Source organism: Takifugu rubripes, chromosome 7, assembly GCF_901000725.2.
Source record: "Takifugu rubripes chromosome 7, fTakRub1.2, whole genome shotgun sequence".
In the NCBI taxonomy this organism is placed as follows: Eukaryota; Metazoa; Chordata; class Actinopteri; order Tetraodontiformes; family Tetraodontidae; genus Takifugu; species Takifugu rubripes.
In genome coordinates, this window is record NC_042291.1 from 16748284 (window position 1) to 16775783 (window position 27500).

Here is a 27500-nt window from a genome sequence, read left to right on the forward strand (position 1 = left end):
GACCCTGACCCTGACCCTAACCCTCTAACCCTAACCTGACCCTGACCCTGACCCTGACCCTAACCCTAACCCTAACCCTGACCCTGACCCTCTAACCCTAATCCTGGCCCTGACCCTGACCCTGACCCTAACCCTAACCTGACCCTAACCTGACCCTAACCCTGACCCTCTAACCCTAATCCTGGCCCTGACCCTGACCCTGACCCTAACCCTAACCTGACCCTAACCTGACCCTGACCCTCTAACCCTAACCCTGACCCTGACCCTGACCCTAACCCTAACCCTGACCCTGACCCTAACCCTCTAACCCTAACCCTCTAACTCTAACCCTAACCTGACCCTAACCTGACCCTGACCCTAATCCTGACCCTAACCCTGACCCTGACCCTGACCCTAACCCTGACCCTGACCCTAACATGATTCTCTCGGTTGGATCTCAACCAAACGCAGGTTAGCTGATTTGCTAACTCTAAGTTAACGACCACAGAAGGCTGAATCTCTCACATTAATGCTGGCATATTTCATCAAAGGAGCACAAACGATCAGAACTGGCATCTGAACCCTGAACTCTGACCTCTGACCTCAGGACCCTGTATGGAAATGTAGGTATGGGTGTCGTATCATGCACATTATAGGCTATTATCTCGTAAACATCTAGAATTTATGCAGACATAGCGAGGAGTTGAGGGAAGAGGAACATGAGGCAGAGTTTGGGAGGTGGGAGGAGAGGAGGAGGAGAGGGGGAGGAGGAGAAGGAGGAGGAGAGGGGGGAGGAGGAGAGGGGGAGGAGGAGAAGGAGAGGAGGAGAGGTGGAGGAGGAGGAGAGGGGGAGGAGAGGTGGAGGAGGAGGAGGAGAGGGGGAGGAGGAGAGGGGGAGGAGGAGAAGGAGAGGAGGAGGAAGAGGAGGAGTAGGAGAGGTGGAGGAGAAGGAGAGGGGGAGGAGGAGAGGGGGGGAGAGGGGGAGGAGGAGGAGAGGGGGAGGAGGAGAAGGAGGAGGAGAGGGGGGAGGAGGAGAGGGGGAGGAGGAGAAGGAGAGGAGGAGAGGTGGAGGAGGAGGAGAGGGGGAGGAGAGGTGGAGGAGGAGGAGAGGGGGAGGAGGAGAGGGGGAGGAGGAGAAGGAGAGGAGGGGGAGGAGGAGAAGGAGAGGAGGAGGAGAAGGAGAGGGGGGGAGAGGGGGAGGAGGAAGAGAGGGGGGAGGAGAAGGAGAGGGGGAGGTAGAGGAGGAGAAGAAGGGGAGGAGGAGAGGTGGAGGAGAAGAAGGAGAGGAGGAGGAGATGGGGAGGTAGAGGAGGAGAGGGGGAGGAGAAGGAGAAGGAAAAGATGAAAGGTGAGCCTCGAGGAGGAGGAGAGAGAAAGGAGCAGGGGAAGGCTGATGATGAACGGATGGGGAACAAGGATGAGAGACGGAGCAGCATGAAAGAGCAGATATCCCGCTCACGGAGTGATGAAATGTTAATTAAAGTAAATGAGCTACCTGAGCTCTCTGGCTAACCCCCTGTCACCCTGTCAGCGGGGGGGGGGGGGGGGGGGGGGGGGGGCTGGAAATCTGGCGGAGCAGAGGAGAAGTGGGATAATCCAGCTGTGGGGCCAATTCAGCTTTGATTGCTGTCACACTTGAAATTTTAGGGTTTTTTCTTTCGTTTTGCTTGTGAAGTAAATTAAAGCTTCTTCTTCCCTTTAGACTTTTCCCGATTAAAGCTGTTTAATTGCTTCCACACCGGGAACTTTGCAAGACTTCCCGAATCAACGCAGCAGCAAATTTTGCACATCAAATTCTCCCTTTTTGTCCATGTTAGCCGACATCATAAAAGCTCCTTTCGCCAAGATCACCTTTGTTTCTTTTTAATGCTCATATTCATTCAATTAATCCTGCCCCTAATTCATTTATATATTTATTTACTCGCTCCCGCTATCACTCCCTGCTTTTTCATCTCTCTCCAACGATTATCCTGCCGTCTAATTAGAAATCGATGCAGCTTGGCCGGCGGGTATTTGCAATGTGTTTGTGGACGTAGAGAACAATTCCCCGGACAGAAAAGGCTGAGAGAGGAAGGAGGGAGCGAAAGAAAAGGCTGAGAGAGGAAGGAGGGAGCGAAAGAAAAGGTGGAACGCGACGCTACCCTGAACCGAGGCCCCGCAAACGCGGAGCGAGGAGACGCTCGTAGCGAGGAGAAAGGAAGGAAAAATAAGAAAAGTAAATCATATTCTCGGTCTTTGATGAGGGATTTCTGCAGAACTGAGACGTGTTTCCTCTTCTGTTGGGAAAAGAAGACGTGTGGTGTGGAAAAAGATGAGCGCTTGTAATCCGAATAATCATCTTCGACCGCTATTATTATTATTATTATTATTATTATTATTATTATTATTATTATTATTATTATTATCATTATTATTGCTACTATTATTTATTTTTTATTAGTGGTGATATTATTGATTATTATTATTGCCATCATTATTTTTACTGTTGCTATTTTTCTGGCGCGTAATTTAGTTTGTAAATTAGGATTTTAGGCGTTTTCTTTGGCTCCTGTTTAATGCCGATTATTGTCGTGTTCACTTCAGGCGGTGTTTGTCTCCTGATCCGAGAGGAGGCTCATTAGTGGTCTGCGCAGGTCGCAGCTCCTGTCCTCCTCTCTGTGGAGACAGTAGCCGCGACGCTTTAGCGCCATTACTGGAGCCGATCGAAGCTAACCGGATTAGCAGCTGCCAGATGAAAAAAGAAAGTGCTCCAACGAAGTGAATAAAAAAGAAGAAATGCAAGGAATGAGAGCCTCGCTCCTTTATTGGTTCAACTATAAAGCACGACGTGTTTACCATCTGTGTTCCACTTTATTGGCCTGGTCAATAATCTGGTTTTCTGATGCTCTTTCTCTCTTTATAATCCCCAAACTGTACATACACGATCTACCTGCGTGCGTGCGTGCGTGTGTGCGTGCGAGTGTGTGTCTGGAAGTGTCATATAGGTAATACGGTGTCATCCCCTCCCTGGAAAAACGGAATAACATCACTTTTTCCATTGTTGCTTCATATTTCGTCACCCTGTGATGCGGCGCTTGTGCCGTAACCCTGCAGAGTCTGTGTGTCTGTACGTGCACGTCTGTGTCACTGCAGCCAGTCATATTTGAGGCTCCATCCGTGCACTTTCTGTCAGTCTTTCCATCTCACTCGCTCATTAAAGTCCTTCTCCCTGTGTCTCTCCCTCCGCTGTCTCTCCCTCGCCTTCTTCTTCCTCTGTGCCTCACGCTCCCTTTGCCTGTGGCTATATGATCGTGAAAAATGTGTTTACAAAACTCACTCTCTCACAGATCAAACCGTTCGGACAAATCAAAGACTTTGGAGAGAAAAGAGAGAGGCAGAGAAGAGGAGAGCGAGGAGAGAGAGGAGAGAGAAGGGCTAAAGCAAAGGCTGTTTGGAGGCCTTAGCATTTTAAAATTCTCTGTGTGCTATTCTCTTTTCTCTGCTGCTCCTCGTGCGTGACTGTGCGCATTGATGTCTGCCTGTATCTCCGTTGGTAACACAATATCTTAAAGGCCCCCAAAACAACAATCTGTGTCTCACAGTTAAACATAAGATAATGCAATATTGATGTCTCCTCGTCTTTGCTATAACGCAATATCGGCCCCATTCTGGATGGACACGCTAACATGGCGCGATGGTTCTCTTGCACTTAAAAGAATTATGGTGATCCTGTAATACATTTTAGAAGGATGGGTAAATATCAGGCCCCTGGAGCCAGCAGCTAATGCTATAGCATGTGTAAATATCAGGCCCCTGGAGCCAGCAGCTAATGCTATAGCATGTGTAAATACAGGGCTGAGAGAACAATAAGGCCATAGTAGATGATCATAAGCATAAAGATCGGTGCAAACTTTCTGAAGGCTCACGAAAGCACTCGCTAACGGGGAGGAGGGAACGGGGAAGGAGGGAACGGGAGAGGAGGGAACAGGGAGAGCAGGGAACGGGGAGAGGAGGGAACGGGGAAGGAGGGAACGGGGGAGGAGGGGAACGGGGAAGGAGGGGAACGGGGAGAGGAGGGAACGGGGGAGGAGGGAACGGGGAAGGAGGGAACGGGAGAGGAGGGAACGGGGAAGGAGGGAACGGGGAGAGGAGGGAACGGGGGAGGAGGGAACGGGGAAGGAGGGAACGGGGAGAGGAGGGAACGGGGGAGGAGGGAACGGGGAAGGAGGGAACGGGGGAGGAGGGAACGGGGAAGGAGGGAAGGAGGGAACGGGGGAGGAGGGAACGGGGAAGGAGGCAGCCAGACGGGCAGGGGAGCGATTATAGCAGGTTTATGTATGAGCTATTGATTGAGTTGGTGGTGACTTCTTGAGTGGTTAATTCGGGAAGTGAGAGCGATAGAGAGAGTAACTGAGTGAGCAGAGGGGGGGGGGGCATTGGTGGGGAGGGGGAGGCTAAAGAGGGCAATAGAGGATCGTGCTGGGAGGGGGGGGGGGACACAGTTCCTGGCTAAAGTGCAAAATCAGAACAAGAGATTGAGAAATTAACAGCTGTCCTGATAATCACGTGACCACTCATTTGTTTGAAACCAACACTTGTGGAAACTCAGAAAATGTGTGACTTATTTCTTAGATTGTAGCCAAAATACTTCAGAAGTAAAAGTTTGTCATTCGTACTACTGTTAATTAATTCCGAGGTAATTACTATTATCTTTGTAATGATGTCTCTCAGACTCCAGTTATTTATATATAAGCTACTTTTCTGATGAAGCTTTCTAAACATTAAAATGATTCCTAATAATTCAACAGTTATCTGAAGCAGCTTTTAGATCTTCTTCTTCTTCTTCTTCTTCTTCTTCTTCTTCTTCTTCTTCTTCTTCTTCTTCTTCTTCTTCTTCTTCTTGCCTTTTATCTCCCGCGCTCACACGCAACGTTGAGCCCAGAGGACGCTCATCTGCTTCCTGGAGCCAACAGATGGTTTCCTTCCTTCACTTCATCACCTTGTCTGAGGAAGTCGAAATCAAGCTTAAACTGGGAGAGCAGGTGGCGCGGGTGCGCGCCCCTCACGCGCCTCAGTCCCGCCAAGACAAGCGCACGCGCTGGCGATTCTATAGATCTATATTGTCCTGACTGGAACCTACGCTAAATATGATGCGCTGTCTCGCGCATGGACTTTTGCGTAAAGGTGTGCGTACACGCGCGTATACGTGAAGGTCAGCTCGCCGGCGCAGCTTCTTTCCCCATTTCTCTTCCCTCTCGCGAAGGTTTTGATCTCTCAGCCGCGAGATCAAAGGCGTTCTCTGGCTATTAGTCAGCGCGAGCCATTGATCCCTCATCGATCCACGCGAGACACAGCCGCCCCGCGAACACCGCGCGAGGCTCCCCAAAGCTCGTCCTGCTCGTCGACAGCGAGGGAGTGAGGAGTGCGCGTAAAGGAACGGCGCGCGCGCGTGCGTGCGTGTGTGTGTGTGTGTTTTCTCGTGGCGCGGGCAAAGCCAAACTCCAGCTTTTTCTTTGCCGCGGGACATGAAACAATGAGGCTCGAGCCGGTTTTATTAAAGCGCGCTTTCCCTCCTTTCAACTCCGGCGCGAGGCGGACGAGCCGGCAGCGGAGAACGATCGATAATTAATGACGATGAATAATTTAACCCTATCGATTGATTCTTTTTTCTTCATCCCCTTTCCCCATCTTTTGCTTATTTTCTTAAGGCCCGCGTTCCATACATCCACTAATACCTGAGCTCATCCTCTCCCGTCTCGCGCCTTTTGTGATTAAAACCCAAACAACTGATAAGAGCTTTCTTTATCATGAAACAGCAGGTATTATTCGGTACCACGTGACTCAATCATGTAATAGAAAATGGGTAAAAACGTGTCATATTTTGCCCAAGTTATCAGTTTTGTCTTTATTAGGTTATTTCAGGATTTGAGATTCACGTTAACTTGTAGTTTGACATTATCGATGTCGAGAACAGTTTCCTCAAGGAAAAGAAAATCGGAAATATTTAGGCAAAAGAAACACACATTTTCAACAACAGTTCAAATATTTAAATATAAACTGATTCTTATCTCACCAGATACAAATATTTAATTGTTCAAATGATACCTGGGATTCATCAAAGTCTGACAGGTTGGTCATTAAATGCTCTGATGTATAAGTGTCAGCATTTAAAGGTGGAGAGAATTCCATAAGTTTGGTTATATTCTTACAAAGCTGCCTGACAACCTGGGGCAGGTTAGTCCTGGTCTGAACTCCTGATTTTAACTCAGCACAAGTGATGACAGGAGAAATTCTAATGCACTTCTGTAACAGAATGTGATTGTTTTGGGTAGTTTTAACCTTTGGATGGGCAAGTTCTCTTTCTCCGTTCCTGTCACCCCTTTTCAACCTTTCCCTCTTCTTCTAGTCACTCTCTTTCTTGCCCCTCCTCACTCCTCCACTCTCCTTCTTTCCATCTCCCCTAACAAACCCATCGCTGAGTCCCTCTGTTCTTCCACCCTGAGGCTGACCAGTGTGTCAGAGCTCAGGCAGAGGAACAGAGAGAGGTGGATGGAAAGAGAGGGGAAGAGGCATGGAGAGTGAAAGAAAGAGGAGTGGGGGTGCAGTTGGGTCTTTTTTGGGGGGCAAGTGAAGAAAGGAAGATGAGACATGAACAGCGCCTGTTTCATCTAGAGCAAAAAGAAAGAATCAGGGAGGCCAGAGTCTCCATGCTTCTCAGATTTTTCCTTCTTTTCATATCTGTCACTCGTTACTTCTTTAGACAAGATTGGGGACATAATGTTGCCTGATGTCAGGTCGCCCCCTCCTCTACGTCCTTGGACCCAAGTCATAGTGCTCAGTACCAGTTGTTACTGCCATCCTCTATCTCTGGAACTGCACCACTTCTACCACCACAGCAGCTCATCATAGGTCCGATATGTCAGATATGTCACAGACGGTACTGAGCTTAATGTTGCATCCAAAATAGCCGGTGAAACAATTTATTCAATTAAGTCACCAAATTCTAAAGAAAATTAAAGAATTAGGTGAATGAAAAGTAATAAAAATACTCTTCTTCTCCATTTATCCCTTTCGGGGGTCACAGGGAGGGGACACAGTGGGTGAAGGCAGGGCCCCCCTGCATGAGTTGCTAGTTCATCCCAGGGGCCTTTACTGCGGGTTCGGTGCCTTGCACAAGGGTACCTCGGTAGTGCCCTGAGGTGGTCTGACACCTCCTCCTACACTACTTCCATGTTTAGTCTGCACTGGGACTCGAACCAGGAACCCTCTGCATACTCTATTGCTTAATAATGCCACAGTTATTAAGAGTGACTTCATCATTAAAACCAAAGAATTTTGTAATTTTACCTTAATTGAGGTCCTACCATGTGACCCATAAAGTCTCAGGTAAATGGGCATAAAGACCCTTCCCAGTGTCCCCTTCCGTGAGGGTGGACCAGTGTTACAGTGTTACTGGCATCTCATTTTACCCACACATCCATACTTGCGTTACCCATAAGGTACAAGCACGTGCTCGGTGTGGCATAAGTTCTGCTGCTTGATATCAGAGAGGAAAGATTACTCAGAACCCACTAAACCAACACTGGCCCACAGACTGGTGATGGACAACTGGGCATTGTGGGTGAGCTGGACCTCAGTCCATCCACAGTGATGTTCCAGGCCACCTGCACGTGTGGAATCATGCACATTATCTGAGCTGCTGGCTGGCGTGGATGTATGAAGACGATTCCCTCCTCTGCCTCTGATTGGCTCATCAGTCCTCACACCCAAATTTACCCAAGCTAATCAATAAAGGAAGAGTAGGGTGGGTCATGGCTTCACCGTCCTAGGGGGAAAATTCAGTGGGCATCCATGCTGAACAATACAGGGGTATATGGCCTAGACCTTGTAGGACCTGGAGTCCACTTACCATAACTGGAGCACTAACTCTAACCTAGCCTATGTTTGCATGATGTAATCAGCATCTCAGGCATGGCACTGATATTAATAATTACTATTATTGAACAGAACACTAGAGGGTTCTCTAACATGTCCCAAGGCATCAAAGGAAGCTTTCATAATCTGAGTTGGTGATTGAGGTCATTCTCACCACTAGAGCGTGCACCTGTATCCTACTTTAGGGCAACAGACCGTCACTACAGACCAACAAACCAGCTGTCCAGGCCTGACTGCAGGCCAGGGCACCATGGGAGAGTTACGCCGCTCCTCCGTTAAGACCCCGTCGTAGCTGGGGACTTCTTCAATGAGGCCTGGCTCTTCTCCTTGCTCATCCTGCCCTCAGAGTTCCTACAAAGGACAAACTGTGGCTGAAGAACTTTGCTTTTAGGGGTCATTTGGACACTCAACGCCCTCTACTGGTGGTTCATAGAGGGGTGAACCAGAAGTGTCTGTCCAAAACATCACAGTTCTCCAGCAGTATCAGCCGCTGTTGTGTATTTCACTCTTTAGGGTCAAGGTTAGCCTGTCACCCTGGGAAACACCCAATAAATGTTTCTGGGTATAAATATTCCATGTCAAACCTGTTCAAGGAGCGTCTGTCTGAAGTTTTCTATTAGCCTTTGATTTATGTGCAGAGTGCAGCTACCTGTAAACCTCACGTGATTTAAGACTTTAACAAAGACTCAAATGAATAAACCACCAGCATGAAAAATGTGAGTTAGACAAAACTAACGAAAGACAACTGACTCTTTGAGCAGAGGGAGTCGCTTTGTCCCACTACACTTTCTGCATTAACTCTGACCCATGCTGCCCCCCCCCATTGTTACTATTTATTTGTGTTATCCATCATCTCCACTGGATTTCACCGGGTGCTTTGTTTGGACTCCTCGGTTGCTTTTGTGCAAAATAAAACGCATTTGTGTTTTATCTGCACACGTCGGTGCTTAATCACCACCATCAACGTCTTTAGTAAACAATGTCCATCCTGTCTCTCAGCTCACCGGGGTGTGTGTTGGCGGGCGTTTATTGATTTAGTCAATATCTATGGGCTCCATGTCTTATTTTGTGTTCTCACTCACTCACACTGTGTGTGTGTGTGTGTGTGTGTGTGTGTGTGTGTGCTACCTGAATTTGTGACATATCGGCTTGTGTTTACTGTACATGTACGATCTGTTACAATCTGCGAGCATCCGTATCTGGTGTGTGTGTGTGTGTGTGTGTGTGTGTGTGTGTGTGTGTGTGTGTGTGTGTGTGTGTGTGTGTGCATAAGTGTGTGTGGAAGAGGAACAGTATTCCCTGGGCTGCTAGTTATAATGTTTCTGGGGGTGATGGGGGGAACTTGAAAGCCCTGTGCTGCCCAAATCAAAACTAACAAGGAAATGATGGGGGCTCCTTTATCTCCTCTCTGGCCTGGAGGGCCAAGGGGGGCCAGAACGGGAGATGGAGAAGGGAGGGCATGGGGAGGAGGGAGGGAGGGGTGGAGGAAGAGGAGTTGGGAGGGAGTGAGTTTTTGTGTATGTGTGTGTGTGTGTGTGGGGGGGGGGGGCAGGTTGGCTTCCTCTTTGATTTGTAAAAAATGCATTACCTCCGAAATCAAACGGAAAATTACTGCTCCGAAGCAAAACACACAGAGCAGGAACGATGGAGAGAAAAGGAGGTGGGTGGGGCAGGAGGAGGTTAAGGGATGCACGCCTGAATACAAAGAAGGAGGGCAGAGAGAAGGAGGATGCACCTGTACAGATAAGTGTTGTAAAGTAGTACGCATGTATCTAAATATATAGGGGCGCGTAGGTGGAGAGAGGTGGCTGCAGAAACCCTGACAGACGGGAGCAGGAATCCTCACAGGAGAGGAGATTTGTACGCTGCAGACCGCAAGAATATGGCAAATGAAAGAGATGATACAGTATTGATGACCTGTAGCCCACGAGGGAGAGGAAAAGTTATAGATTATTACCTCAAACACAGCATCGCTTCTCCTCTAAAGACTTCAGATCTCAGCTGAGGCCTGCACACACATCTGCAGGCTGGAGGCCAGGTTCCAACACACGGACATGTCTTCAAAGAGGGCGTTTCCAATCAAGGCCGATGTGATTGCAAAATCAAATACCGTCTGCATTTATATCCCACAAGAACACGCAGTGAGCTTTGGACCTATAGCTGCGATTGGAAGCTTTAGAATAATCAAGTGGGAGCTGCGTGTGTAGGCTGAAGGATGGAGAGAAAGGAGGAAAGGCAATAGCGTGAATGACAAGAAAAAGAAAGATGGGACTGAGAAAGGATGAATGCCAACTCATATCTAAAGACGGAGCGCCTTGAAAACAAGACAGATGAAGAGGCTGAGGAGGGAGAGCGAAAGGGGTCACAGTCCAAAGACTAGAAGCAGGGTGGGAGAGAGCAAGAACCAGAGAGAGAGAGAAGTGCCTGGAGTTAGCAATAATAATTTATACAAACACACCTTAATAATTCACATTCCATTTCAATGCTGGAGGGAAAATCCAAAATTCACAGAGCATAATTAAATAGAGGCAGAGAGTGAAGGGAGCCATAGAGAAGGCGGCATTAAAGACAGCGGCGTAGCGCCGGGGCATCGCTTCCATCTGAGCCATGGAAAACCACCCTGATGAGGTCTCGTCCCACCGCTGAGTGGAAACACCAGCACGTCCTTCTCCTGGATGCACATGTCCTCATGTCCACATGTCCTGGTCTCTCTGTCTTTGTGAAGGTCTGTCTGCATGCATGTGACCCTCGTTTTATTATTCATACGGTTTCACCCATGCTTCTGTCCTTCATGGAGGACTGCCTGGACCCTCCAACTGCCCCCAACAACATTGCTGCAGGGGCCTTTAAGGCACTCTAATGGCTCCTCCACAAGAGGGTGGTGCTCAATTTGTAATATGCTACAACGTTGAGGCGGATTTAAAAAAGGCTGCTCATAAATGTGCTGTATGGATGTCCAGCGTGTTGCATCAGAACCAGCCTCAGGTTGCTCCACAACAGCCTCCATCAAACACCTGATTGAGAGCAGCATAGTCAAACCATATTTCATATTGATTCCAGAGTTTGGGTTTGAACTTGTGGTCTTTGGCCTTATGCAAGAATTCCCTTTTGATTAAAGTTTCCACTCTTCAACCTTCCTGAAACTAATTCCACTGTGCTATGAGGGCATATTTGCAAAGTAACCTCCTAGATTTGACTCAGCTCTGTGGCCTCTGCGTTTTTGTTCCAGGTCTTGTGGAGGCATGGACTGTAACTGCGTCAGCGATCTGCTGCTGCCCCCGGTGCCCGCTCTCTGGACGCCAGGTCAGTCCCGCCATCACGCTCGTGCACGAGACAAAGCTTATTTACAATCTGAAATCTAAATGCAGCGTTTGACGGAGTCACAGCTCGATGAGCCCATTACCTCCATCAGCCTTTGGACTCCAGGTTTGATCAGATCCCTCACGGCGAGCTGTGGTGTTCCTGGACCAATCTGCCGAGGTTCGAGGGCGTTGCTCAAGGCTCGTCCTGGGATTTTAAACACATCATTTCTCAATACCATCACTCATCCGTCATCAGGACAGCTGTCCCCTTTGGCAAACTGCAGGACAAATGACGGGCCTTGACCTCATCCTCTCTGTTTTCCAGGGTTCGCTTTCCCAGACTGGGCCTACAAGCCCGAGTCCAGCCCCGGGTCCAGACAAATCCAGTTGTGGCACTTCATTCTGGAATTATTGCAGAAGGAGGAATATCAGGGGGTGATTGCCTGGCAGGGGGACTACGGGGAGTTCGTCATTAAGGATCCAGATGAGGTGGCTCGGCTCTGGGGGATCAGGAAATGCAAACCGCACATGAACTACGACAAGCTGAGCAGAGCACTGAGGTGAGCTGTCGGGCGTAAACTGGGAAATGTCGGGCAAAATCACAGACGGCCTCAGATAAATCAGGAAATTTATCAGATAAATCAGGATGTTTATCACATCGGAGTTTACATAGGTTGTTTACTCTTACTGAACGTGTCTCTTTTTCATGCTCATCTAATGGAAAGATAAAGACGGAGCTTTTCCCTGGGACGTCAATACCCTCAATTTCTCCTTATCTGGAGACATCCTAATGGAAAGTTCACCATTGAGCTGCCAAATAAAAAATTCAATAGGGATTTTAAAATTAAGCCCCAGCGCGAAATAGCTCGGACTTCTGAAGACCGAAGAACAAGAAAACAGCGAACACGAACTCAGCCAAGACGATTCAAACAACATCGTTCACCCTCCATCCTCTCAGTACACACACACACACACACACACACACACACGTGCACACGCACACACATGCACACGCACACACACACACACACTTTTTTTTAATGTTAATACACACTATACAAACTTGCCTCCCCCAACAAACACACACCCACACACACACACACCCACACACACACACTCCTTTGGCCCCTTGTTAATGGAGGCTGTCGTCAGATTCTAATTGTTATGAATTGGCTGGGGCCACAATTAGCTTTCTTAATTAGCCTCACTTAATTGCTCAATTAAGGGCCATAGAACAATTGCCACGCACAGCAAAAGACGCACACTTGAGTGCCCCGCGCAGCGCCGCTGTGGAACGGTCCGATACCGACGCTGCTGCGTTTGTTGCTACCATGTGTTTGCATAATGAAGCGTGTCTCGCCACCGTTTAATGCTGAGCTCGTCTAATGCATTTTGGATTAGGTGCATTTACTCTGGTGGCTTCAGACCAAACAGTGGCAGAAACTGTGCTGGAACTTTGTCCGATCCCCTTTTCCCGGAGTGGCAGTCGTCACACGGTCCTGGAGCACGCTGCCTCCACCCTCTCCCAGCTCCTCCGGGACAGATGGCTCCATGTTCTGCCTGTGCTGGTGGTACCCCGGCAGGGTGACACCTCAGTGGGTGGCACAGGAAAATGACATGGCGGCAACGCAACATGCCCGAACGGGGTGGTTGTTACCATAGAGACCGCTCCTGCTATTCAGCTGCTGCCTCCACAGCACTGTGTCTTGTCCGTGGGAGAAGGTGGCAGCTTCCTAATGTCCTTTACATTCAGCTGAGCTTTGGACAAGTTTAACCTGCATCTGATGATTCAAGTGAAAGACTGCAACATTTGTGGGTACACGTGTTTTTCTGCTAGATAGAATTTCCTTGTAAAGAACAATATTGTATTGAATGAAGACAGTGAGCCATGAATTGATCTCAGGAGCTGAATAATTACAGTGGGAAATCAGCATATCTTTCAGCCTCCAGCACTGAGGTTGTTTACCTGTTCTTGATGAAACAGAACCTTGATGTAAGCGTTGTGCTAATCCTCCCTCTTTGCTTCCTTTTCCTCTTCCTTATTACCTCTATCCCTCCTTGGATATCCACTTTTCTCCTTCCCTTTTATCCTCCCTTTCCATCGCAGGTATTACTACAACAAACGGATTTTGCACAAGACCAAAGGCAAACGCTTCACCTACAAGTTTAACTTCAGTAAGGTGGTACTGGTCAACTACCCCATCCTAGACATGGCCAACTGCCCCTTCTTTCTGACCCAGAACCACTTCAATGGAGGCTCTGCTGCACCCGACTGCAGCCCAGAGGTAAGAAGGGTGTGGTGGGGCGACCGGAAGAGGGATTAAAGCAAATCTGATAATCGGACATAAATGTCAACATGACAGAATCTGAGAGCTACTACAGGAAGACAACTGACCGCTTGGGCTGCTCCTTAAATATTTAGTAACCTTGATTTCGTTTCAGTGATTTTTCTGTTGAGTCTCTCAAAGCCCCTGCAGCACGTTTGCTCCTGACCCGAGCAGAGATCCTCTTCCTTCCTGTCTCTCTTTACTGAGAGCCGGCGAAGGTATGGCAGCCAAAAAGAGCTAAACAAAGAGCATAAAATGTCCAGATTAATTAGACAAATAATGTTCCTGTGGTACACTTTAATGATTTCCCATATTACATCATCAATTTTCAAAAAAGATTTACGTGGCAATTTTATTGGAACATCCAGTCAGAGCGTCATCTTTCATTTCATCCATTTAGGATGGAACTAGGAGACGGTTTTAATTGTCCTTAAAACACAAGAGGAAGGCACCATCCTTTCTTCCTCTCCTCCAGCCCTCTGATGGCATATCCATCTGTGATCGATTGAAAATGAAAGAAATAGAAAGCAAAGGGGTGGCGTCACATCGGATCAATGGCAGGTCATTAATGCGGTTTGTTAAGCAATGCAGATCTCGCAGCTTGGGAGTACAGTCTCGTCTTTCAAAGTATCTGCGGGGTGACAGATACTATTGATCTAGAGCCCCGCGCAGGAAAAAAATCCTCCCTTGGTTCCCTTGATTCCTAAGATCTCTCTTTTTTTTAGCTTCACCTGTTTTACACATTTAAGGCAACAAAAGAAAATGACATGTCCGTGTTAACGTCAGCCCCTCAGACATCAGCTGTCTGCGCTGCTTCATGTGAGCCGACTCCCAATCCGACTCCACGTTTGTCATTTATCCTCAGAACAAGCGCTTCATGGCTGGTCTCCATTTGACTCTGTGCTCTTCCTTCCTTTGAGTCTCTGAGCCTCTCGGTCCTCTCACCTCCCTGACTTAGCCCGTGTCCCTCGGCACCCTCTCGTCCCGTCCTTGCTGCCACTCTGTCGCTGCTTGCATCACGCCCTGCAGGGGTCAACATGTGACTTTACCCTGTGCCAAACTAAAGACTGAGTTGGAGGTTAATGTGGAAGAACAATGGAAAAAACCCTTTCCCTCTTCGTCTCTCCGTCACTCAGGCCATACAGTCCCTATTTCCTCGCCTGCCAGACTCTGGGAGAGGGACGTCCTTGTTTGATCGGGGGACTGCAGCAGCGGGACCTGAAGGTGACAAACTGAGATTGGACGCGTATCCGTTCCTGAGTTCAGGTGAGTTTAAATACTGAAAGAGTATTTAGAAATCAGCCCAACAGAAGGTAAATTAGGAGGTGAAGTATGAGAGAATTTATTGTTAAGAAAATAAGAGGCCAGATTAGCTTTGACGTCGACATTTTAGTGTTGGTACGTAAACACACGGACGGTGTGTGGGGGGGTATTTGTCTGACCGTGTACTCCTGCCTTTGTCTGCACATCCTGGCTCTCTAGGTGTGCATCAGAATGTGCGCCTTTGTGCAGCCTTAAAACGGCAGCGTGTAAACAGACATACACACATGTTCACCCCTGATCACACGGCTGTCCTCAGGTCCTACACCCTCCCCTTCTCCCCCTCTCCCCCTCCCCTGTGTCCCAGCTGTCCTAATCCCTTCCCAGGCAGGAAGGCCCTAATTGAGGGTGCAGGCTCCAGTTTGTGGCCTGTGGGCGCCCATTACTGTGTTTTCATAAGCAAGTGAGGCCTGCCTGACTGATTCAATATTCATGTGTCTGCCAGCTACTTCTGGCCCAGCACACACAGACTTCAACGCTGTCAAATTAGCCCTGCATAGTAAATAACAGAGCAGGAGGGAGAGACTGCGAGCAGAGAGGGAGAAGCTTTGAGTTGTCAGTTGGAAGGAAGTACAGTAGGTTTAGAGGCAATGCTTTTGTTAGTTCATTAAAATTGGATTTCAGCATCACCTCAGAGTTACCTCCTTCCCTGCCACCAAGCGTCGGCTACAAGGAACTGAATTCAGCCTGTTGGTGGAGCGAATCATGATCTGACCATTAGAGGAGGGAAGGGAAGTCAGTTTCAGCTGACCCTGACCCTGACCCTAACCCTAACCCTGACCCTGATCCTAACCCTGACCCTGACCCTAATCCTAACCCTGACCCTGACCCTAATCCTAACCCTGACCCTAACCCTGACCCTGACCCTGACCCTAACCCTAACCCTGACCCTGACCCTGACCCTGACCCTAACCCTGACCCTGACCCTGACCCTAACCCTGACCCTCCGCTGCATTCTGGATCACTTTGGTCCAAAGGTTTCAGTTAGCGTTGGTCTTCAGCGAAGTGGCAAATCTGTGTGTTTATTCCACAGCCTAGCATCCAAAGCTATCGTTCCAAGCTCGCCGCCTGTCGTTACGTCGCTGACTCTGTTGTAATGAGCGTCCCAGCTGCTAATGAGCGTCCCAGCTGCTAATGAGCGTCCCAGCTGCTAATGAGCGTCCCAGCTGCTGTATTTCAGGAGACTTTTGGCCCTCGACACAACTAACCCTACTTGGATTTTCTCTCTTCTAGGCGCCCCGTGTTACTCCAAACCGCCGTCCCTGCTGGGCCCGTACCCACGTAACCCACCCTTTGACTATCCCTGGGGTTTCAATCCTTACCTCCCAGGGGCCTTCTCTCTCAATAACTGCCCCAAACTGCCCCCTGGCTCTCTCTATCCCTCCCAGTTCTACCCCAACCCTTTGCAAAGCAGTCTTTCCCAACTGCCGCACCCCTTCTCCTCCGTGCTTCCTCCAGGGGAGACAGGTGCAGGGGAGAGGGGCACAGTGGGGCAAACAGGAGGAGCAAACGGCACAGCGGGGGGGCAGCCGATCAGACTGTCCCTGCCCACGTACCCGGGTAGCCTGTCAATGGGTCGGACAGACATCGGGGCAGCGTTGGGGGACAGGGTGCAGGTCAGTCCTCCAGGTACAGGACTCAGTCTAGGAATTGGGGCAGTCAGCCTGGGACCCGGGACGGGGGCAGGCCCGCAGAGCCCCACAGAAAGGAGAGGAGAGGTCAAGCAGGACCCGGAGTTGGACTCAGACCTGGAAATCACGGATCTTAGCGACTGCAGTTCGGACAATGAAAATGAGCACGAGTACAGCCTGGTGAAGGGCTCCAGCCTGGCCAACCAGTCCCAGCTCATGTTGGATGGGAAAAAGGGAAGTATACTTCCACCCATTACATCTCTGCCCCCCCCCTCATCCCCACACCCCCTGAAGACCCTGCTGCCCATCAGCCCCCCACCTCCAACCCTGCCCCCATCACTCTCCCCTTCCACGGCTCTGCACGACAGACACAGAGAGACAGAGACTCTGAAGATGCTGCACAGCTAAAGCAGCCGCCGCCACTCTGCCCTCTGCTCACTCTCTTTTTCTCTCCTTTCATACTCAGAGACACTTTTCTGGTTTTTAACATCCAGTCACACTCTAATTGGCACGTTTACCAAGTGAACTACTTCACTACTGCTCCTTACTGTGTACCTTTTTAACGAACCTACAGCCTTTATGTCTCGACTTTCCAAAATATCAACGTTTTTGAGGAGACACAGCTCTTAATTAGCATTTCCTCCGTCTTGTAATGACACTTTCTGTTTTTCAGGTGATGAAATACAAATATCAACAACAACAACAACATCCCACTATCTTTAGCAGCCATAGTCCGATGTCCTGTGACTCTATAGTTTGGTTTTATAAGCTTTTCTATATTAAAAAACAAGCGAAGACTGGTCACCTACCGCCACCTAGTGGCTGCTCGGTTGATGGCAGCGCTCAGAATCAGCGCAGCTCAACTGTGAACGGAGAGATTTTCTGTTGCACTTATTTTAACTATATATTTTATATTTTCTTGTTGGTTAAAAACCTGCATTTTCATAGATGTTAATTGTGGTAGTATGTGAGTATTTATTTGGTCCTGTGAGTCAAGTGTTTTCCTGCACAATTTTCTAAAAGGAAAGGAAAAGAGAGCAGATGGAGCTGGACCCATCGAAAACTTTGTATCAATATTTCAGTGTATATGTTTTATTATGGTGTACATTACATTCAATTATTATACACTATATTGAGATTTAGCTGTATTTGGTGTGATTTAATTCAGTATTTAAACAGATTGGAGAAATTATAACTTGTCGGTGTATGAAAGTTTAATATTTTAACGGCGAATCTGCACTCTGAAGATGTTGTTGTGTTTCTACGACAGCGAGGCGGCAGAGTTCACACTGGGAATTGTCTGATTTTCTTAAACCCAATTAATTGTGCCCTTTGGTCATTTTTGCAAAATGTCCAATGCATAAACCCTTAAAAAAACATACTGGTAGAATTATTTTTATATTTAGTATTCACCTGGTGGGTCTGTAATTAGTCTGATGTGAATAATACCAGGATTCACCGTTTCTTTTTGAAACCCTTCTCTCAAATGTGTTTTTAAATTTCTTTTTCTCGGCCAAAGCGAAGCCATCCCGTCTGTTCCCGATGTGATGAACCAACGCGGCTGCCATCAGTCTCGCCTGACACCACGTGGTGCAGCTATATTGTAAAGTTCATGTAAAGCTTTGTTTGTTGAGTTGCTATTGAGAAGAGTCCGCCTCCACATGGAGTCGAGTAAAAGCTGTAAATGCTGTTTCATTTCTGTGTAGCCTCTGTGCTCGTGCACATCCAGAGAATTTGGTGGTTTTCTCTTTGTTTTACTGTAAAAAGAAACAATGCAAAGTGCTGGGAAAAAAGAAGAAGAAGATTAATATCTTTAAAGCAATAAACACTATTCTGGATAGTGCACTTATTATTGTCTGTGTGTGTTTTAAGAACTGGATTAATTAGGCAGAAATGGAGAGAAACGAAGTATTTTGGGATGCATTTTAGTATCCGTCAAAATCTGGATTTTTGGTGTTTGAGTAGTTTCTAATCTCTTCTGAAAAGAAAATATTCTTAAAAGAAAACCACTACTTTCATCCAAGCAAATATAATTACTATCAAATAAAAATATAGATTTCATTCTATTACAATTTGTATTTTATCATAAATAAAATAGATTTTCAGTCATACTGATCATCTTTTGGAACTATTGACTTTTGTACAGCAACAACAATCAATAACAATAATAATAATAATGATAATAATAATAAAATGCCAGCGGAACCGGTCGTGTTTATGCGTGTCCACACGGTGGCGCTCAAAGGTTAGCCTCTAGTTATTGGGAGGAAAAGTTACTGATTTGAACTCTGCAAACAGACTAAATACACTTGGTGCTGCTTCTTTCGCTCGGATTTGCACCGGTGAAGCGTTTCACATCAACGAGGACAAGAGTCCAAACGGAGTTTCGGCCCCTGGAAGTTGTAAAAAACCGAAGCTGCAGCCCGGTGGGGGGAAGCTGCAGCCCGGTGGGGGGAAGCTGCAGCCCGGTGGGGGGAAACTTCAGCCCGGTGGGGGGAAGCTGCAGCCCGGTGGGGGAAGCTGCAGCCCGGTGGGGGAAAGCTTCAGCCCGGTGGGGGGGAAGCTGCAGCCCGGTGGGGGAAGCTTCAGCCCGGTGGGGGGAAGCTGCAGCCCGGTGGGGGGAAGCTGCAGCCCGGGGGAGGGAAGCTTCAGCCCGGTGGGGGGAAGCTTCAGCCCGGTGGGGGGAAGCTGCAGCCCGGGGGAGGGAAACTTCAGCCCGGTGGGGGAAGCTGCAGCCCGGGGGGAGGGAAACTTCAGCCCGGTGGGGGGAAGCTGCAGCCCGGTGGGGGGAAGCTGCAGCCCGGGGGAGGGAAACTTCAGCCCGGTGGGGGAAGCTGCAGCCCGGTGGGGGAAGCTGCAGCCCGGGGAGGGAAGCTTCAGCCCGGTGGGGGGAAACTTCAGCCCGGTGGGGGGAAGCTGCAGCCCGGTGGGGGAAGCTTCAGCCCGGTGGGGGGAAGCTTCAGCCCGGTGGGGGAAGCTTCATGCAGGCGGTGCTCCCCAGACTCGGAGCCAGAAGCACCGTCCCTGCAGGCTCCCCGAGCAGCGCGCGCACGCGGGGACGCCTGCGTTTGTAACACGGGGCGGACAAACGTGGCTCTGACGCCGCCGGTCCCGGTCCCGGTTCCGGTCTTACGGGTCAGGGAACGAGGGGAAGGTTGACCTTTGTCTTTCACTCGCAACGTGGTGCGTTTGCCCCTCGGAGCGCCGCGCGCGCCGCCGCAGCTCCTTTTTCCTTTTTTTCACGCGCACTTCCGCGTACAATGTTTTTCTCTCACTGACGCACCAGCAACTTTCCCGCAGCGAAGCGTCCCGCGTTTGGGCTCTTTTCCTCTGCACGAACGGGTGAGTACGGTGCTGTAACCCTCTGCGGGGCTCCCGCAAACGTTCCCGAGTGTTCGGAGAGTTTTGTGTCCGGCCGCGGCGGCTTTTGGAGCCGTTTTAGCGAGACAACGGCCCCCCACCCCCCCCACCCCCCCCGAGCTGCAGACGCGTTGGGCCGCATGCAGGAATGCTGCGCTCCTGAGCTCCGAACTTTGTCCCGTTGGGATTCTGATACGAATTCTTTAACATTCTGGGCAACGGGCCGATGGTTGAGACCCAGAATGAGAACCGAACCGAGTTCGAGGAGGAGTTGTAGACGTTCTGAGCAGAGGAGAGCTCCAGGTAAGTTAGCGGAGTTTGGCCGTGCGTGCGTGCGTGCGTGAGTCTTGTGAACATTCTGCTTTGATTCCCTCCTGTGACAGTAGACAGGAACGCGGGTCCGCGGCTCACTCCAGGTTCCGCCCGGTCCGTTCATGTCCGGGTCCCTTCTGGATCGTTTTCTTCTTCTATGTGTGAAATCTGTGTTCCCGTCTCATGGTGGACAGCATGGAAGCGGCTCTGAGCCCCCCAGCCCCCCTCACTGGGGAGTGGGTGGAGGTCTGGGTGCAGACGCTCCTCAGTAATTAGTCTGGATGTAATTGATTATCCCTGATGATTCTGGGACAGTGTCTGTGCGTCCTGGTCGGTGCTTCATAACTGTGCGTTGCCATCGGTTGAATGACCGTTGGCTCCTCCCCTTTCTAAATAACTCCCACTTCCAAGAAATATAGTGTTTGAACAATCTAGCAGTTAGTTTCTTTGACTTTGGCTCTCACACTTAAATGCACTTAATAATGAGGTGTGTGTGTGTGTGTGTGTGGGGGGGGGGGTGCTGGTGTGTTTGCAGCTGGTGGTTGCAAAGTCTGCAGTGTTTCCCCGCTGCACCCTGGAGGCCCCATGTGAAGCATGGCCACTTCCTGTCACGCTCCGCTAGACAGGAGGAGCAGCGCACTTGTCCTCTCCTCCCTCTCCTCTCCTCTCCTCTCCTCCCTCTCCTCTCCTCCCTCTCCTCTCCTCTCCTCCCTCTCCTCTCCTCCCTCTCCTCCCCTTCCTCTCCTCTCCTCTCCTCCCTCTCCTCTCCTCCCTCTCCTCTCCTCTCCTCCCTCTCCTCTCCTCCCTCTCCTCCCCTTCCTCTCCTCTCCTCTCCTCCCTCTCCTCTCCTCCTCTCCTCCCCTTCCTCTCCTCTCCTCCCTCTCCTCTCCTCCCTCTCCTCTCCTCCCTCTCCTCTCCTCTCCTCCCTCTCCTCTCCTCCCTCTCCTCCCCTCCCTCTCCTCCCCTCTCCTCTCCTCCCCTCCCTCTCCTCTCCTCTCCTCTCCTCTCCTCTCCTCTCCTCTCCTCTCCCCTCTCCCCCCCCCCCCCCTCTACATTTACGAGTGCAGACTTGTCTGGAGCCTAAATTCTACCTTCTCTTCCTTTAAAGGAATGTTGGATATCGTCTCTGTGCCGCTCTCTCTCTCTCTCTCTCCTAGTTTCTATTGTCACACTCGTTCCTAAACTCACCCATAACCGACATCTCGGAGTGGGTCCAGAGATTAACAGGTCAGGTGGTAACAGACAGGCCGACTCTAGCAGGTTCTGTAGAACAGTGAGGGGATGTCTTCTGGACCTGAAGCAGTTTTACAGCCTAATAATCTACCGTCGTTGGGCCGGGACTTCAAACGAAGCCCAGGTATTAGAGCGACACACACAGCAGAGAAGGAGGCGGAGCACAGAGGTGGTGAAGTGGTGGCGTGCATGTGTGAGTGGACACATGATGGTACCGCGCACGTCCTTGGTGACGTGCATTTGTTTAGCTGTCTGCGTGGCCACAAAGCTTCTCTGTGTATCAAGCTAACCTCTCAAAGGACTTTAGCACGACATCCCATAATCAGTGTTGTTCGTATTCTGATGGCAGAGGCTGGCATTACGAGCTAACGACCGCTATGTTTTGTTGACCCTGAACACACCAGATTATTTTCCATTTATTCTTTTTACCACCAAACACGTGTGCAAGCGTGTAGACAATAAGGCGAGCTGGATGAATTCACTGTTAAAGATGCTGAATTCACTGTGGAAGAGGCTGATTTCACTGTGGAAGAGGCTGATTTCACTGTGGAAGAGGCTGAATTCACTGTTAAAGATGCTGAATTCACTGTGGAAGAGGCTGATTTCACTGTGGAAGAGGCTGAATTCACTGTTAAAGATGCTGATTTCACTGTGGAAGAGGCTGATTTCACTGTGGAAGAGGCTGAATTCACTGTTAAAGATGCTGAATTCACTGTTAAAGATGCTGAATTCACTGTGGAAGAGGCTGATTTCACTGTGGAAGAGGCTGATTTCACTGTGGAAGAGGCTGAATTCACTGTGGAAGAGGCTGAATTCACTGTTAAAGAGGCTGATTTCACTGTGGAAGAGGCTGAATTCACTGTTAAAGATGCTGAATTCACTGTGGAAGAGGCTGAATTCACTGTGGAAGAGGCTGAATTCACTGTGGAAGATGCTGAATTCACTGTGGAAGAGGCTGAATTCACTGTGGAAGATGCTGATTAGAACAGTGTGTGTGTCCAGGAGACGCCTTAAATGACACAAATGTGGCCCTCGATGGGCCGACTCGTGCTTCTCGTGCTTCTCAAGATTCCATGATATATTTGGTTTTGATTTTTGTCAATTCAGCCCTGCCAAGTGAGCATAGAAACCATCCAGGAACACTGTTTAAATGAAGTTTATATCGCCATGAATACCAGTACTGTGAAGAGATTCTGTTTCACTGGTGGGATTTTAGACCACGAACATTTCTCTATTTGCAGTTTTCTAAGTTAGTTAAATTGTAATTTGCTTTATTGAGCGCTGTGATGTGTTAAAGAAGTGAACACTCAACAATTATTTTGGCACATTGGTTCTTCCTCTGACATCCTGAATGCTTCGTTCAGAGCTGCAGATTAATGATGGGGCCCATTTCTCAGCCTTCAGGCTCAGCCCAACATTGTTGTTGCACTTTCCACACATTAATCCACGCAGATTTGTTCTGGACCTGCCTGGAGCCAACGTTGATTAATGTTTTTAGCTTCACTTTGTTTCTGGTGCTCTCAAGTATCAGGAAATGTTGAGCTGCTGAACTCGTGTGTGTGTGTGTGTGTGTGTGTGTGTGTGTGTGTGTGTGTGTGTGTGTGTGTGTGTGTGTGTGTGTGACACGTGAAGAGTGTGTCCAGACTGTAACCACCTACGGCAGTTTAACAAGCCCTCCGCCCCTCCGCTGCTAGCATGCTCTCACACCATCCACCGGGTCTGGAGCAACTTGTGCCAAACTTGGAAAAAAGGCAGAAAATGGAAAAAGTTGCCTGGATCTGTGTCGGAGTGTGAGGAGGGCAGGAAGTGGAGAAAGAGCTCTTTCATGACGGCTCGGCTGGAAAAAGCAAGGTCGCGCTCCATAGATGGTGTTTACTCTTGAGGAGTGAAGGATGGAGAGTTTGCTGGGCTGAAAGCTCCTCCTGTCTGCCTGAGTGTGTGCAGACTGTAGCCCACACACACGGAACCTGCTTTTGTTACATTGTAATAACACTATAGATGCATTATTAAGTATTGTGTCACACTGAATCCAAATGCAGGACCACCTCTTCTAGGTTGGATGAACATTGTAACAGATGCTAAAATCCAACGTTTCAATGTGGTTGAGTGGCTGTGTCTGGTGATATAAGGCATTAATGTGAGCATAATCCATTGAAGGGCTTTTTTCAATGATGTCATTAGTTCTAAATATATTTAAATATCGTCTTACTGTGTGAGAATGGAATCACAACAAAGCTCAAACACGTCCTCAAGTGGTTGCCGTTGATAACAAAAGCAGCTTTTGATGAGGAAGGACGAGAAGAAACCAGGCCTCCTGTTGAGCCTTAGGCTCCGTTTGGCTGACAGCATCTCGGCGCCCAGAAATGTTGAACATATTTTCTAGAATCACTAACAGCAAAGAGGATTTGCTCATTTTGTAGTTTCTATTTTACTGTAAAAAGTATCGGTAGCAACACTTGAAGGAGGAGGGAGGAAAGAATGATGATTGGGCTCTAATGGCGTTGGGGGGGGGGGGGGGGGGGGGTCCTTCTGAAGACGTCGAGTACGTCTCACTGTTGGGAAACGACTCGTGATCTGGCCTCACGTCATCACGCCTCACGACAGACGAACGGACCTGGAAACGTTTCTGTTTCCGAGGCTTCTGGGTTTGGCCCCAGTCATTACTGCTCCATCTGTTTCCAACACACACACACACACACACACACACACACACACACACACACACGGAAGCAGTTAGTCCAGACTAAAGGTTCACTGTGAAATGCCGATCCATGGCGTTCGATTGGCCCCCGGCCTATCAACTGTTTCCATGAGGCGTGCGACCTCTGTGTTGGGACAGGGGTCATGAGATGTTTGGGGAGGGGCGGTACTTTCAGAAGCAGGGGAGGGGAACCAGGAGGCCACGTTTGGATACGTGTGGCTCGGTGTTGTTCCGAGTTTCAGGTGAAACTCGTTACATGAAGTTCATTGTTTATCAGTTGAGCTTCATGATGTCATGCAATGACAAAATAGCACAAAGGTTCAGCAGAAAGAGGCGGACTGTAGTCAGGAGGGGGGTCGGGCTGACCCTAAAAACATGGGAAATTACAAAGCAAACACATTTGCTGAGCTGAAAACAGTGAACAGAATCTCACGTGGGATCCAGCGGAGCAATGAAAGGACCTGTCTGTGTTTTATTTGCAATCTGGGTCATAATCTTATTTTAGCCACTACGTAATGTTCGTTAAATTACATAATTGGCCCTTGTCTGCCGACCATGAATGCCCTGGCTGTCTCCGGGCACTCGCACAGGCCACTGCTTGATTTTAACCTGGCGGAGACGAGAAAGGGAGGCTTAAGACGGAGAACGGAAAATTAACCATCCAGGAAGAGGGGCGGTCTGACCCCAGATGAGCCGCTGCCTCTCACCTGTGCACAGACCTCAGTCCCCTTGTGCAGACATTGCTGCTATCAGCAGTGTCTCAGGGTCCTGTCCTCTGTTGTTTGCTGCCTGTCAGCAGAGCCACGGGGGGTCCAACGTTGCCCCCTCTGTTGGGACCAGCAGCCTTTGATAACCCACAGGCTGTTTTCACCTTCTCTGAACACACATCTCCTCACGGTTCCTGTGTGAACTGTGAACAACGGCCTCTTCCCAAACTAGCTCCCCGTGACGCGGTTAATCAATACACACATTTGATATCGAGCTGTCGCCGATGTTTGTTATAATGTGGGACATGAAGTAGGTTGACTGGACGGACAGCTGACTTAAAGGAGAGTGGAAATGGTTCACGTCACGTCTGTACCGGGCAGAGCAAGAAGAACTGTGTGTTGGAAACCAGTTAGTGTTCATTTACCAGCATGTAACAGCTCATTTCTATCGCAGTAATGTCATCAAAAAGACCTGATTATGGTGCAAAATGGAGAACAAATTCATTATTTCCAACTGAGCAATTGTCCAAAAATGTCCCACAGCCGACTGGGTCATGCTCACACATGCTGCTCACACATGCTGCTCACACATGCTGCTCACACATGCTGCTCACACATGCTGCTCACACATGCTAGCTGGGCTGGTGCCACTGCACCATATGTCCAAAGAGGATATAAAGGTTGGATATAGAGAGATAAGGTTGCTCCATGCTCTGCAAGAAGCGTGTTTTTTCTGTTTACTCCAGGTTGGTCGCGATACTTCGTACCTCCTGAGGACCTCGGTGAGGGGCTCAACTCCTCCCAGTGAAGCAGGTCTGATGTTCTCTGCACATCCGAGCCTCCTCTTGTCACGTCTTTCCTGTCTCTACAGGACTTTGTTCAAATGTTCAGCTCTTCCACATCCGCCACTCGTTTCTGACCAATCAAACAATAGTTCTTGGACATCGTGCACGTGTCTGAGCTGAGCTCTCAGCAGTAGTGAACAGGCCCACCAGGCTCAGCGCTCCAGCTCCACAGACTCATTTCACAGGCTCGTAGCCACACCTGAGCATTGTAAGCTTTCAGGTGTTGCCCAGGTCCAGCTTCTGTTCTTCTCAGGCTTCTCTTTTCCACGCCACCATTACTGGCTGCTTCTTCATTTCCTGCTGCAGCTGGTTCCTCTGCCTTTACAGGCCCCCACTTCCCCCCTCAGGTGTATGTGGGCTGCTTCATGGGAACCCGTCTCGTGCATTTAATAAATGCAGCTTCTCCTGGGTTTGGAGGGTCAGGTTCTTTATAAAGTCCTGTCACAATACTGATGTTTGTAACATCTGCCTTGCAGCTTGAGGCCACCTCTCACAATCGCACTCTTTCTCTTGAGCCGCCACTTCCTCATTTGCTCATCTTAGGGTTTACTCATGCTGTGCAGTAACATCCTCTTTAGTTCTTCCTCTTTAGTCCATGAACACGGAGTTCAGTAGGACAGAAAGATTCTTTGATGCAGCTTAGTCTCGTTTAAAGTCCTCGAATTCTCATGCTGGTCATCGCTCTGCTTTGCTTTCCCTCCTTTTCTCTTTTCTTTTTATTTTAAACAGACTGCACAAAAATGACTCTAATAGCTTCCTCAGGAAATTACACCCACTTCCTTTCTGTGTGATTCTCCATTTGCCACCTTCTACCCCTCCAGTGTTCCTCCTCTTCTTTGCTAAAGCAGCCAATGGAGGCACGCTAAAGCCCCGTTCTGCATCACTAATGACGCTGTGGCCTGATAGGAGACGCAGATAAACGCCAGAACAAACACAGCAGACTTTCGCCATTACGTGCTGGGCTATTTTTTACCGCTGTGCTCATAGCGTATAGAGCACAGGACACGGCCCATTGTGGCCATACAAGAAGAGACGTAAACCAGCTTATACAATGGCTGGCGCACCAGGTGCCTATAGAAAGGAGGGAGTTCTATCAGAACAGGAAGTGTTTCCTGGCTTGACCATTTCCTCTTCTCTGATCACAAATGCAGAAGCACTGAAGAACTCGCTAATGCCGACCTGTTTGTCTCTGAGGTCATCGTCGCCAACAGTATGACCTCATCCACATGTCCAAATACCGTGCACGTGGTCGGAAGTGTCTTTTTCATTAAGAGGCCGTTTGTGACGATGCGGTGCGAAATTCTGATTAGGAATTAGGAAAAGTAGGTGAGTGAAAATGGCTGAAAGCGTCTATTCCCAAACGCTGGCTGAGCCGTAGCAGCTGCGAATCATAGCGCACGTGCTCCGTGCACGTTGGAGAAAAGTTCTTTGTTTCTACCTATTGTCATGTTAAAAGAGGGGGGAGTTCCAGGTAGGTGAGTTTCCACTGATAGCCGCAGTTTTAGCCATCTTTGTGAGGACTTTTATATAGTGTTTATTACGTATCCGGGAATCTCTGCTCCTCCTGATTTGGAGTTTTTCCAATTCCCGCCCTTTGTGAGTGACTGTTTTTGGGATGCAAAGGTAGATTTAGTGTTTTTTTTTCTCAAAAACTGCAGCATCTCAGCTCTTTCCTACAGGAAATTCACTTCCTGCCTCCATCTGCAGCCGTGACGTCACCTGCAAATCACCTTTCTGAGTGTTTCCTGTTATCTTCGGCTGTTTGTAACGATTATTACAAATACTTTCTTCAACGCTAATTTCCACTGATTTATGGTGGTGAATCAGGCATCTTTCCATGATGGCCGTCCGTCTCTTCTCTCCCTCATC

General features: G+C 49.0%; 2 protein-coding genes across 9 annotated transcripts in view; both read left to right on the forward strand.

Annotated features, from left to right (window-relative positions):
- The window catches only part of erfl1 (Ets2 repressor factor like 1), a 41289-nt gene extending 22971 nt beyond the window's left edge, over positions 1-18318 (forward strand). For both annotated transcript variants that reach the window (XM_029839330.1, XM_029839329.1), the window contains exons 3-7: positions 11123-11196; positions 11521-11755; positions 13303-13480; positions 14659-14788; positions 16076-18318. In XM_029839330.1, coding sequence (XP_029695190.1) covers positions 11136-11196; positions 11521-11755; positions 13303-13480; positions 14659-14788; positions 16076-16881 — 1410 coding nt within the window. In that variant the 5' untranslated portion in view covers positions 11123-11135 and the 3' untranslated portion in view covers positions 16882-18318. The remainder of the gene's footprint in view (positions 1-11122; positions 11197-11520; positions 11756-13302; positions 13481-14658; positions 14789-16075) is intronic.
- Positions 18319-19506: 1188 nt separating this feature from the next.
- Positions 19507-27500, forward strand: part of arhgef1 (Rho guanine nucleotide exchange factor (GEF) 1) — a 27637-nt gene continuing 19643 nt past the window's right edge. For 3 of the 7 annotated variants that reach the window (XM_029839320.1, XM_029839321.1, XM_029839322.1), the window contains exon 1: positions 19507-19815. The gene's annotated coding sequence lies outside the window, so the exon portion shown is untranslated. Of the gene's footprint in view, positions 19817-19970; positions 20137-27500 lie in introns of those variants that run through there. The other 4 variants (XM_029839317.1, XM_029839324.1, XM_029839318.1 and 1 more) reach the window with 3 other exon arrangements.